Source organism: Ochotona curzoniae, unplaced genomic scaffold (genome assembly GCF_017591425.1).
Source record: "Ochotona curzoniae isolate NIBS_2020 unplaced genomic scaffold, NIBS_Ocur_1.0 contig_2855, whole genome shotgun sequence".
NCBI lineage: Eukaryota > Metazoa > Chordata > Mammalia > Lagomorpha > Ochotonidae > Ochotona > Ochotona curzoniae.
The window spans coordinates 1,339,015-1,352,586 of NW_024465615.1; the positions used below are offsets into that span (position 1 = coordinate 1,339,015).

General features: G+C 50.0%; 1 protein-coding gene across 2 annotated transcripts in view; it reads left to right on the forward strand.

Annotated features, from left to right (window-relative positions):
* The first annotated feature begins 11,575 nt into the window (after positions 1-11,575).
* The window catches only part of LOC121154749 (nuclear autoantigenic sperm protein), a 30,755-nt gene continuing 28,758 nt past the window's right edge, over positions 11,576-13,572 (forward strand). The window contains exon 1 of one of the 2 annotated variants that reach the window (XM_040977750.1): positions 11,576-11,735. In XM_040977750.1, coding sequence (XP_040833684.1) covers positions 11,677-11,735 — 59 coding nt within the window. In that variant the 5' untranslated portion in view covers positions 11,576-11,676. The remainder of the gene's footprint in view (positions 11,736-13,572) is intronic. The other variant, XM_040977751.1, reaches the window with a different exon arrangement.

Consider the following 13,572-nt stretch of genomic DNA (forward strand, 5'->3'; position numbering starts at 1 on the left):
GTTTGTTTATTTGAAAGTCAGAAAGGTATTTACAGGGTCTGACTAAATCCTCACCTGCGTGCGCCAGAATCCCTTTTGTGTTCTCTCTTGTGTCACTGCTATTCCACTTTCCATTCTGCTTCCTGCTTGTTACCTGGGAAAACAATAGAGGATGGCCCAAAGCCTTGGTACCCTACACCTATCTATAACAGACTCCTTGCTTCGGATCGGCTCAGCTCTCGCTGTTGGACCACTTGGGGAGTGAACCAGTGGATATGAGATCTTTTTCTCCATCTCTGCTTCTCTCCCTAAATCTGCCTTTCCAATAAAAATGAATAAATATTCCTTTAAAAAAAAAAAGGTAGAGAGGAAGAGATTTTCACTTTTTAGTTCACTCCGCAATTAGCTGCAGCCGCTGGGATGTGGGCAGGAAAGATTGAGCAAGAAATTGTATCCATTTATCAGATGCAGGGTCCCTGCACTTGGGCCTTCTTCAGGTGCTTTCCTTGATGCATTATCAGCAAGCTGATTTGCAAGTGGAATATCTGGGATTCATGTGTATAGCCTTATGTGCTGCTGGCATCACAGGTTGTGGCCTAACCCTCTGCACTACAATAAATACCATGATTTCTCCTTAAATAAATTGGAATCCCTAAGAGTTTTAGCAGCAGTTATATGGCATGATTTGTGTCTTAGAAGTACAGCCCTGGGGTCTGGCACAATGGGCTAGCTGACAAAGTCCTCACCTTGAACGCACCAGGATCCCATATGGGCACCGGTTCTAATCCCAGCAGCTCCACTTCCCATCCAGCTCCCTGCTTGTGGCCTGGGAAAGCAGTCCAGGACAACTCAAAGCTTTGGGACCCTGCACCTGTATGGGAGACCTGGAGGAGGTTCCTGGCTCCTGGCTTTGGATCTGCTCAGCACTGGCCGTTGTGGTCACTTGGGGAGTGAATCATCGGACCAAAGATCTGTGTCTCTCTTTCTCTCTGTATATTTGACTTTGCAATAAAAATTTTAAAAAATAAACAAAAAAGGAAGTACAGCTCTGATGCAGAGGGCCAGGGGTATCATCCTAGTCTCCCATATCTACAGAGACCTAAAGGCTTGAGCCATCTTCTGTCACTTTTCTAGGCATATCAGTATGAGCTGGGTGAGAAGTGGAGCAGCTGGGACTCAAACTGGCACCCATATAGGATGCCAGTATTTCAGGCAACAGCTTAAATGCTGCTGCCGAGTAACTTCATTTTTAAAAATTATTTTGGGTCCTGGCATGGTGGCCTAGCAGCTAAAGTCCTTGCCTTGAACGTGCCAGGGTCCCATGTGGGCACCGGTTCTAATCCCAGCAGCTCCACGTCCCATCCAGCTTGTGGTGTGGGAAAGCAGTTGAGGATGGCCCAAAGCCTTGGGATCGTGCACCTGTCTGGGAGACCTGGAGGAAGTTCCTGGCTCCTGGGTTCAGATCCACACAACACCAGGTGTTGCAGCCACTTGGGGAGTGAATCATCGGACGGAAGATCTTCCTCTCTGACTTTCCTCTCTGTATATCTGAATTTACAATAAAAATAAATAAATCTTTAAACAAATTATTTTGAAATTTATTTCAGGGATATATTATGGGTTCAGACAGGGTTCTTGCCTGCCTGTTCATTCCTCCAAATGCTCGCAGCAGCTGAGCTGGGCCAGTATAAGCCAGGATCCCAGAACTTAATGTAGGTCTTACATGCAGGCAGCCCATTTATTTGAACCATCATGTGTTGCCTGCAGGTTGAGCATTAGTAAGAAGCTGGTCCTGTTTCTCTCTCTCTCTCTCTCTCTCTCTCTCTCTCTCTCTCTTTCTCTCTCTCTCTCTCTCTCTCTTTTTTTAAGATGTAGTTATTTTTATTTGGAACGCAAATCACATTTATGGGGAGAATGGGAGACTTTGATTCTCTGGTTCATTCCCCAAGTGGCTACAATGGCTGAATCTCAGTTGATCCAAAGCAAGGAGCCAGGAGCTTCTTCCAGGTCTCCCCTTGGGTTCAGGTCATCCTCAACTGCTTTCCCATGCCACAAGCAAGGAATTGGATTGGAAGTGGAACAGCGAAAACATGAACCAGTACCCATATAAGATCCCAGTACTTAAGAAAAAAATGAATTCCAGTGCTTATAAGGTGAAGATCATGCCAGGCCCTGGCCTTTCCCCCCACCCCCAAGACTTATAACTTTTATTTATTTTTTTAATTTACTGGTTTACTCCCAAATGTCCACGTCAGCCAGAGCTGAGCCAATCCAATGCTGGGAGCCAGGAACTTGCAGATATCCCATGTGAGTTTAGGAGCCTAAGGACTTGTGCTATCTGCTGCTTTTGCAGACCATAAGTAGAGAATTGGTTGGAAGTGCAGCAGCCAGGACACAAACTGGTGCCCATATGGGATGCTGACACATGTGAATGATTAGTCTGTTGAGCCACCGCACCAGCCCTGGATGCTGGTTTGGAAGCACAACTGACACTGAGATACAGTTGCTTTAATTTTAAGTTGAATGCCCACATCAAGAGCAATAAGTTTTAATGCTATGACCAAGAAATTCTGTAGACTGGCCTTACGTCTCTTCCCTTGGTACCTCAGTTTGTCTGTACTATAGATATATCACACATTATTTCTCATATCCATAAACAACTCACTGATGTTGCAAGGAGGATGAGGTTAGTCATATGAAAACAACGGCAATTTATGTGAAAACATAAACCACTTTTTGATCTAGAGCCTTGGCTTTCCAACCTTGAAGGAGCACAGGCCAAGAGCAAACCTGGGGTCTTTGAGAAAATGTCAAAGGTTCTGTGAGGCCATAAGCCTAGGCTTTCTTCCCCACCTTTCAAATTCAATGTTGGGGCTGACTGTGCCATGGTCTTCAGCATTCCTGTGGTCCAGGCTGAGCAGGGATGGGCTGGAATGGTCGTTACAGCTGCTGGTGAGTCCTGATCTGGAATCCAATGTGCAGGTCTCCCCTTGTCAGGCACACCTGTGCCCAGGTGCTGAGAAGGCAAGGGAAGGTGGGGAAGAGCATGGCAACATCCAATGGGCAAGAATGAGCGAGGATCTGATGGCGCTGGTGCACTCATGGGGGCTGGGGTGTGGGCTTGCAGGCGACCTGGGGAATGGCACCAGCAGGGGTGTGCTGGGACTTGCAAACTTGTGCCCTGGCAGGCAAAAAGATGCTGAGGATTTACACACATGCTTGATACTGGAATGGAAGGTGGGGTGAAGGGAGGGGAGAGCCCTAGGTTAGCATGCTGCCCTGGTATGCTGCTGGGCTGATCCTGGGAACTATGAATGTGCTTAGATCTTGGGTGGGCAAAGGGGTAGGGTCCCAGGCCAGCACATGTACCGGGATATTGAGTCCTTGGTAGATGGGCAGAGCGCCAGGCCAGCATGCCTCCCCACCGGAAGACTGGGCTTGGGAAGACTGGGCTTGGGAGGACTGGGCTTGGGAGGACTGGGCTGAGGAACCTATGCGCTCTGGGTGCAGGGACTATGGATTGCTCATGGAAGGGAGTATGAGTATGTGTGGGAGGGAGGACCACTGAGGGAGTATGTTGCAGGTGAGGAATAACTTTTGGGGGACTTCTACTGACAAGGTTACTGTACTTGCAGGTAAGCAAGGGGGCTGACATGGAATGATTTGGAGGAGGGAAACTGGACGACCTTTATGGGTCAGATCAATGCACCTGCCCACATGGGCGATCTGAGCTGGGCTAGTTATCATCAGCCACCACTGACCACCATCCACAAACCCACACTAAAGCCAGGGCTGGGGACCTTCCTGGCAGGCCACAAACCCACACTAAAGCCAGGGCTGGGGACCTTCCTGGCAGGCCTAGATCATAGTACCCAACCAATGAGGGCCAGAACAGGGGATAGGTAATGTTAGGTTGGGCCATGACACTAACCAGCACATGAGAGAACCAAGTCTGGTGGCAGATTCTGTGGGAGTTATATGGACTCACAGCTGTAGAACTGCAATATCCACAGGTTTGCTCTAGAGCTGGGGGGAATGACAGGCTGAGCTGGGCATGACCATGGAACCCCATGATACTCATGGGTACTAGGGTTGGGAACAGGCCAGGCTGGTCAAGGCTGAGCACTGGTAGTTGTACCCAAGATTAGGGTACAGTCCACAACATCCTCCAGCACACACAGAGCCAAGACAGAAGGAGCAGATTGCGCCAGGTAAGGGCCTAGCACTGGCTGGCACATGTGAGGGCTGGGTCTGGAAGTGGGCCTAGTGTGGGAACTTGGGGAACTCCCCAGGTGGGCCATAGCTCCTGCCACGGAGCATGTGATACAGGCTTGGGTGTTGGTTAGCCAAGCAAGCATTGTTGGCAAGTGTGCTGGTTGGGTCTGGAGGATTCAGACCAGGCAGGGCAGGGCCAAATCTTAGCACATTAGCATGTGTAGGAGCTATGAGTGCAAGTCATGCTGTGTAGGCTATCACATCTACTGGTTTACAGGGCTACAAGGCACGCTGGCTGCATCTGAGTAGGTAAAGGGCGAGAACCAGGCTGGGCTAAGCAACCGTATCCACTGGTGCATATGTGCACTGGAGTACATGCAGGCTGGTTAAGCTTTGCTGCAGCATCAGCTAGCAAGTTCTGGGAATGGGGGCAAGCCATGTCAAGCTAGACTGCAGAACCACCTGGAAAGTGCAAGATCTGGAGTTTTGAGTGGGTCTAATAGGGATATTGTGAGCACCCCTCTGATAGGCTGCAGCTTCCACCAATGAGCATAAGAACCAGGGCTGGGGATGAACCTGGATGGACAGGTGGTAGCCCCATAAGCATAAATGTGGGCTGGATAGTGTGGTCAGTCAGACTTAGCTATCCTGCGGCACCTATTGGTGTATACAAAAGCTGAATGTGATGTAGGACAGACTGGACAAATCTGCATATACCAGCATGCACAGGAACTGCAGCTAGGGTCAGGCCTCGTAGGAGTTATTGGGGATCACTCCAACTGGGCTGCAGTTTCCACTGGTGTGCACAAGGGCCAAATAGTGATGGGCAGGGTTGGGCTGGGCTGCAGCATCCATTGGTTTGTTTAAGAGATGGGGCTGGAGACAAAACTGACTTAGCAACTGAAACTACCAGTGTGTGTGTGTGTAGGCTGTGGGTGATGAATTGAGCCAGACCCTGTACTAGTTAGCACACATAGGAGTCAGGTCTGGTGTCACCTCAGATGAGATTTCTTTGGGGACCACTGTAACTGAACAACTGGTCTCAGGACTCCAACCACAGGAGAATCTCAGGATCTGTGATCTGACCATGGAGGGCATATGACAGAACTGGGCCTCCTCAGTGTTGAAGACAGTGTAGTGGACAACATGCCCTGATGCACATGAGGGATATGGCAGTCCATTGAGGCCTGCAGAGGAGTACCATAGCAGAGGATGGGTAGCAGAACAAATTGGACAGCTCTCCCAGCCAAGCGTCTGGGTGACAGCAAGTATCTGGGTGAATGGAGAGTCTAAGATGGACTACATCAGCTAATGGATATTGAAAGGATTTTCTCAACCTTAGAGCATTTTAAAATATCAATACCACTTGAGCAGAACCCTTGGAGCATGCTCCACTTTGGAGACCCTGAGATGACATTGGGTGGCTGTCCCCGATCCCCATGTACTGATGTGATTAGGAGGCTGGGTGTGTTTTCTCCCTTTCTCTCCTCCCTTCCTTTAGATATGGGAAGAAGAAAAAGAAAATTGGAAACAATGGTCTCATCCACTTTCCCCTATTCCTCTATCCTTCCCACCCTAATCATTGGTCCACATGGGCATGCATCTTTCTCAACTATATAAACATCGTCAAAGAAAAAAAAAAATGTCCAGGGAAAGCTTGGTAGCTAGCAGCTGATTCCAGGGTCCTCTGCATTACACAGTACGTTTCAGTTCAATGTCGCCTGGCCTCACCGCACAAGCACATATTAATTATTTTAATTTGAGACACAGAGCAAGACAGATAGGGTTCCCATCTGCTGTTTCACTCCCTAGAAATGCCATGAGGACTAAGAGTCAGGAATTCAATCCCCGTGTGCCACTTGGGTGGCAGGACTGGAGCCATCACCTTCTGCCTTGTAGGTGTGCATTAGCAGGAAGCTGGATGAGAAGCACAGCCAGGACTTGAACCAGGTAATACAAGATATAGGTGTCTCGAGCAGTATCGTATCTGTGCCAAAAATTTTAATTACATTTCCTCTGACTTCCCTACATCCAGGATGTACCCTAATAAAAGTTGTTTCCTTTTTGTTTTTTTTAAGATTTTTTTTATTGCAAATTCAGATATACATAGAGGAGGAGAGACAGAGAGGAAGAGCTTCCATCTGCTGATTCACTTCCCAAGTGACTGCAACGCCTGGTGTTGCGTGGATGTGAAGACAGGAGCCAGAAACTTCTTTCAGGTCTCCCACATGGGTGCAGGATCCCAAGGCTGTGGGCCATCCTCAGCTGCTTTCCCAGGCCACAAACAGGGAGCTGGATGGGAAGTGGAGCTGCCGGGATTAGAACCAGTGCTCATATGGGATCTTGGTGTGTTCAAGGCAAGGACTTTAGCCGCTAGGCCACTGTGTCGGGCCCTCCTTTTTGCTTTTATCTCAGTTCCCTTTCCATCTTGCTTAGGACTAAATTCCCAAAGCATATACAATAGTATCTGACTCATGCTAGATATGCAACATGACTATTAAATGGATGAATTAGGGGCTGATGCTGTAGCATAGCACACTATGCCACTGCCTGCAGTGTCAAAATCCATATGGATACCAGTTTGAGTCATGGCTGCTCCATTCTGATCCAGCTTCTTGCTAATGAGCCTGTGAAAACAGTGAAAGATCGCTCTGTGAGAGACCCAGAAGAAGCTCCTGGCTCCTGGCTATGGCCTGGCGCAGCCCAAGCGGTTCTGATTTTGGGGAATGAAGCAGCAGAAGAACTCCTTCTCTGTCTCTCAACTCTTTGCAACTCTGCCTTTCCAATAAATACATTGGGGAAAAAAAAAAAAGGCAGGGTCCAGCACAGTGGCCTAGTGGTTAAAGTCATTATCTTGAACGTGCTGGGATCTCGTATGGGCGCCAGTTCATATGCTGACTGCTCTGCTTCCCTTCCTGCTCCCTGTTTGTGGCCTGGGAAAGCAGTCAAGGATGGCCCAAAGCCTTGGGACCCTGCACCAGCGTGAGAGACCCGGAAGAGTTCCTGGCTCCTGGCTTTGGATCAGCTCAGCTCTGGTCGTTGTGGCCACTTGGGAAGTAAATCTTCGGACCTTCCTCTCTCTATATATCTGACTTCCTGATTAAAAACAAAAAATCTTAAAAAGGCAGTGGAAATCTGGTAACAAATGGCTAATTGTTTGTCAATATCTATTCTCTTCTTCTGGTATAGTTATACAGCCTTGTTTATTATTTATGTATATATTTACTTGAATGCAAGGCCAGCAGAATAAAAGCCAAAAGGGTTAGTGTCCCTTGCATTTAGAAATGCCCACATGATGACATTCAGGTCTACAGAAACCACACAGAACCAATGTGTGCAACGTTCTTGTACAGACATCATAAGAACGGCGTGGTCTTTCAGCAGAAACAGTGATAGACCCTGTTGGATATGTAAATCAGGGCAATGATCCAGCAACGGTGAAGCAGTGAGCTAGAAGGAGTCTAGGTTCCTGGCATCACGGAACTACCAACCAGCTTCAGCATGCTTACTCCCAAATTGGTATTTGGATCAGCCCAGCTCTGCTACTGCAACCATTTGGGGAGTGAACCAGCGAATGGAAGATTTCTCTCTCTCCTTTTCTGTAACTATTTCAAGTAAAATTTATTATTAAGTAGAAATATTGAAGACTTGATTACTATTAATATGCTCAAGTAATATATTGAAATTTATATTAAAAAGCAGATGCATATTTTATTTAAGCATCACAGATGACTTATTTATTTTCTTCCTTTTTAAAAGATTTGTTTATTTTTATTAGAAAGGTGGATATACAGAGAGGAGAGACAGAAAGGAAGATCTTCTGTTCAATGATTTACTCCCCAAGCGGCCGCAAAGGCTGGAGCTGAGCCAATCTGAAGCCAGGACACTCTTCCGGGTCTCCCACGCGGGTGCAGGGTCCCAAAGCTTTGGGCCGTCCTCGACTGCTTTCCCAGGCCACAGGCAGAGAGTTGGATGGGAGGTGGAGCAGCCAGGATTAGGACAAGCACCCATATGGGATCCCAGCACATTCAAGGCAAGGGCTTTAACCACTACGCTATTGTGCTGGGCCCAACACTTATTTATTTTCAAAATTTATTTTATTTATTTGAAAGGCGGAGCTACAGAGTAAGACAACAAGATCCATCTTCCATCTGCTGCTTTATTCCTCAAATGGCTGCAACTACTGGGGGTTGACCAAGTTGAAGGAAGGAGCCAGGCGCTTCTTTTGCATCTCCTACATGGATGGCATGGGCCCAAGCACTTGGACCATCTTCTCTTGCTTTCCCAAATTGTTGGCAGGGAGCTGGATCAAAAGTGGAGCAGCTTGGACATGAACCCATGCACATAGGGGATGACAGAGATACAGGCAGAAGTTTTACCCCTTATGCCAAAAATGCCAGCTGTATGTTTTGCTATAGTAACTCCAACATTTCATGCTATCATACAGTGAGGTTCAATTTCCACATACCCTTCATTTTCATCTTCCATCAGCTTGAGACCCTGCTCTGACTCATCCTCATCCTGGCTTGCAAGCTTATGAAATAGTGACCACAGAGAAGACCAAGGGCACTGGTTCACACTGCTTCAGAGAGAGAATGTGCTCGAACCTACATAGCTTTTCCCTGGAACCCATAGGTGCTGTTTTCTTTCTCTTTTCATTGTCTAAAACAACTCAGGTGACCGCATTTAACTCCATGTGGGCAAATACAACTTCACCATACAGGGTAGTAAAAATATTTAGTGGGGACCTGGCAACAGTGACTCAATGGCCAAATCCTTGCCTTGCATGCAGCAGGATCCCATATGAGCACCGGTTCTAATCCTGGCAGCTCCACTTCCCATCCAGCTCCCTGCTTGTGGCCTGGGAAAGCAGCCGAGGATGGCCCAAAGCCTTGGGACCCTGCACCCATGTGGGAGACCTGGAAGAGGCTCTGGACTCCTTGCTTCGGATTCACTCAGCTTCATCTGTTGGAAGATGGAAGATTTCCTCTTTTTCTCCTCTCTTCCTACCTGACTTTGCAATAAAATAAGTAAATATAAATATAAATATAAAATATAAAAAAGGTTGGGCGACCTTGCACCCGTGTGGGAGACCAGGAAAAAGCTCTTGGCTCCTGGCTTCATATCAGCTCAGCTCTAGCCTTTGGCAACTTAGGGAGTGAACTAGCAGGTACAAGATCTTTCTCTGCATTGCCTCTCTGTAATTAATTGCCTTTTCAATAGCAGTTTAAAAAGCAAAACAAACAAAAAACAAAAAAACTTGGTGGGCAGCAGTAATAACCACCACCTACCTGTGACCAATAGTCTTTACGCAAGTACAACCGCTTTGAGAAGTGCCACAAGAACATATCGGTGCACCTGTCGCCCTGCTTCAGGGACGTCCAGACTGGGGACATCGTCACGGTGGGTGAGTGCCGGCCCCTCAGCAAGACAGTGTGCTTCAACGTGCTCAAGGTCACCAAAGCCACCGGCACCAAGAAGCAGTTCCAGAAGTTCTGAGCCGCCGCTGCCTCTCCCCCCCATGAAATAAAGTTATTTTGCATTACCAAAAAAATTTGTTTTTATTATTATTACTTTTTTATTTTAAAGGAGGACAGGATTTTTAAAAACAGTATTGTTTTGGGGATGATCTAAAATTGCTTTTAAAGATTTATTTATTTTTATTTGAAAGGCAGAATTACAGAAAGAGAAGGAGACAAAAAGAGAGGTAAAAGGTTTTCCATCTGCAGGGTCATTCCCAAATGGCAGCAATGGAGATGGGCTGGTCCAGAGCCAGAAGCTTCTTTCCTGGCTCCCAAATCACTGCAGGGTCCCAAGTCCCTGGGTTACGCGCTGCTGTTTTCCCAGGTGCATCAGCAGGAACCTGGATCACAAGTGGTGCAGCTGTGAACCCATCCCCACACGGGATGGCGGAGCTCCACGCCACAACGTAACCCTCGGCAACACGGCTAGCCCCCTTGTTTTGCACTTCATTTTTAAAGGTTTCATAACTTTGTCCAGCTAACAATGGGAAAAAGCATTTCTTTGCTATGGGAATTGACATTTTCAGGTTTGGCTCTACAGCCTTTAAAAAAAGGTCAAGCTGGGCCCGGTGCGATAGCGTGGTGGTTAAAGTCCTCACCTTGCAGGAGCTGGGATCCTATATAGTCGTGGTTCTAATCCCAGCAACTCCACTTCCCATCCAGTTCCCTGCTTGCGGACTGGGAAAGCAGTTGAGCACGGCCCAAAGCCTTGGGGACCCTGCACCCATGTGGGAGACCTGGAGGAGGCTTCTGGCTCCTGGTTTTGGATCAGCGCAGCATCAGCCATTGCGGTCACTTGGGGAGTGAATCATCGGATGGAAGAACTTCCTCCCTGTCTCTCCTTCTCCATGTGTATCTGACTGTAATAAAAATAAAATTAATCTTTTTTAAAATAAGAAGTCAAGCTGTCTGCCCTTTATGAGATGGGTCCTACGCTTTTGTGGATGGCAAGGGATGATGCTGCTGGTACCGGGTATGAGAAACCGGCTGTCCTTCAGCAGCCGCAGGAAACGATGCACACTGCTTTTTCTAGTCAATTTGTGCCGCAACTTTCTGAAGGAAGTCATACCCTTTCCTTTGGTTTCTTTCCCTACTAAATGGGGCCGTGCATTTGGGTCATTATTATTATTTTTTTAAAGATGAAATGCACGCCGATAGCTTAAAGCACAGGACCCGGGGTACCGTAAGCACCCACCAGTCCCAGCGCGGCGTGGACGCCCCGGGCAGCCGCACTCGTGGAGCCCGCGGGCCCGAGAGGACGGCCGGAGGGGGCGGGGCCGGGGCGGGGCCAACGGCCCGCCCCGCCTCCCACTGAAGCGCGGTAGTTTCAGTTGTAGCCAATCGCAGAGCAGCATGTCCTTGCGTCAGCAGTTGCGGAGGCCCGGAGCCACGCGTCTCTCGCCGAGATCGGTTCTAGCCGTTGCTGCTGGGACCCGCGCTCGGCTGTCGGCTCGTCTTTCCGTTTGGCTGGAGAAGACGGACAGAAAGTCGCAATCGCCTTTCGGAGGGTCCAGGCCAGGAGCGAGACCGTCGGCTAACTTGCATTCAGATATGTAAAACGGCATTGGTTTCTCTTTGCGAAAGCCTGCAGACTGGCACTCTCTCAGGAGTTGGCCTACCAAGGTTCTTCGTCTCCTGGAGCGACTGACGAGAGAAACGGGAAATTGCTTTCTCAGGGGAAGGCTGGCGAGGGAGTGGGCAGGTACCCACCCGTGGCGTGGGCGGTGCAGCGGTGATGCCATTGCTTGGAGACGGGCGAAGTGCTGGCCCTTTAAACCCCAGGGGGAGGGTCCGGAAGTGGATGGGCGGGGCGACGGTCCCGCTACATAAGAGGGCCCGAGCCGCGCGGAGTCTCCAATCTGCCATTTTCTGTCCCTCAAGTCGTGTGTGGTGTCCCACGTCTCGGCTGCTTTCTTCACAGACGCCGTTCCGCTCAGCGGCCCGCCTCCTCAGGGGAACGATGGCCACAGAGTCCACAGCCGCTGCCGCCGCCGCCGCCGAGTTGGTTTCGGCCGACAAGTAAGCGGAGACCGCGGAGAAGCTTTTGAGGAGACAGCGACCAGGCGGCGGGGAGGGCTGGCGGACCGGCGCTGGGCGCGGGAGGGACGGCGGGCTGTGGGAGGCCCCGGGCTGCCGTGGCAGCCGCTGTCAGCTGCTTGGGGGCGGCGGGAGGGAGCCGACCCAGGACCCCCGAGAAGCGCCCCGCTCCTGCCGGGGAGCCCCGCGCGTTCGCGGGGAGCGGCTGGCGCCCCCTGCCCGCTTTTCCGCGGCCGCCATCTTGCCGGGGGCAGCGGCGGCGGCTCCGTGCTGCCCGCCCGGTCTCCCGGCTCGGCCGGCCCGGGTCTGTCCCCGGAGAGGATGGCCGCGCTCCCCGCAGACCGTCCCCGCACGGCTGGCGCGCGCCGAGTCCGTAGACAGTCCGAGTTTTGTTTTTTGTTTTTTTTTTTTTTTAAACCAACAAGAGGTTTGGCGCCAAAAAAGCCAGAGGAGGAAAAAGAAGGACGCGGCACGAGGGGTCGGAGGGGCGGGGTCTGGGCGCGTGCGGCCGCCGGCTCGGGCGCGGGGGTGGGGCCTGGAGGGAGCGGGAAAACTCCATTGTTTGGGCCTGCGGCGGTGGGGTGCTGTGCGGTGCCTCCCGGCCGGGCTGCGGCCGCGGCTGGCCACCCCCGGGACCGGCTCGCCGAGCGCCCGCAGCCAGCCCCGACGCGCCGTCCTCACCTGGCAGCGGGCGAGGAGCCCCGGGCGAGGGGCGTGCGCGGGAGGTGGGCGGGAAGCGGGCAGCTCGCGTGGGTCCTGGACGCGGCGGCAGTGCCACCTGAGACGTGAACTAGTTTTTGAACAGCGGAGGGAAACCAGCACTGTTTTTTGTTTTTTTTGTTTTTTCCTCCCTTGCACTAGTTCTGGATTTTCCACGGCTGCCTTGTTTTTGGGAGGCGGTTTGGTGGGAAGGTGCCTGGGTCTAGTCCCTCTTTGGCTCCATTGTGAAAGGCGAAGTTGCCGGGAAGTTTTAGTGATCTGGTTTGTGTAGGCATACGCTTTGGTAACGATCGTTAGTACGTTTCGTTTATATTGGAGATTTGTCTCGACCCACGCTGCCGCCTGTTTATTTCCTAGTGGATTCAGTAGTGATTCTCAGACTGTCGTTCCACGTCCATTGATTACATAGGACCAACCAAGATGGAATACACGGGGCTTGGGAGCTCTTGTATGTTAAAAAGGGCTGTTTTCTACGGTGCTGCTAGGCAGTATTCCACTTAGAAGAATCCTTGCTCTGTACAAGACTTGCGAGTGAGAAAAGTGCTTTTCTTCAATAAAAGCATACCCCAAATAGTTGTAAATTTTCAGGTGACATCTTGGTCTAGCGTAGTTGCTGGTGTACTAGAATGAGGTATTATGTGCCTATAGAGAAAAACTAAGGAACAGTACATACTGTTTATTTTTTAAATTTTTGTTAGAGCCACGTGAGTATGCTTTTTCTAGATTAGAATGTTGCGTGTTAACATAGATACCTAAATAAGTGGAACAGTCTGGGTTAAATCCCAAGTACTACTTAGGAAGAAATTGTATGACAGCAGAAGCTGTGAGGACTGTGAAGGCAAGGGCTGTTCAGAAATATAGCTTTGGGGCTAGCTATGTGGCTAAAACCACCACCTGCAATGCCAGCATCCTGTATGGGCACCCATCCGTGTCCCAGCTGATCCAGTTCCTACTAATGTCCTAAGAACGCAAGAGTGCTTGGACCCCTATCACTGGTAATGGCAGTCCAGCCTACAGGACCAAGCCTATTCCGGCTCTGGTTGTTGCAGTCATTTGAGGAGAGAGCCAGCAGATGAAGTGATGGAGATCTGTGTCTTCT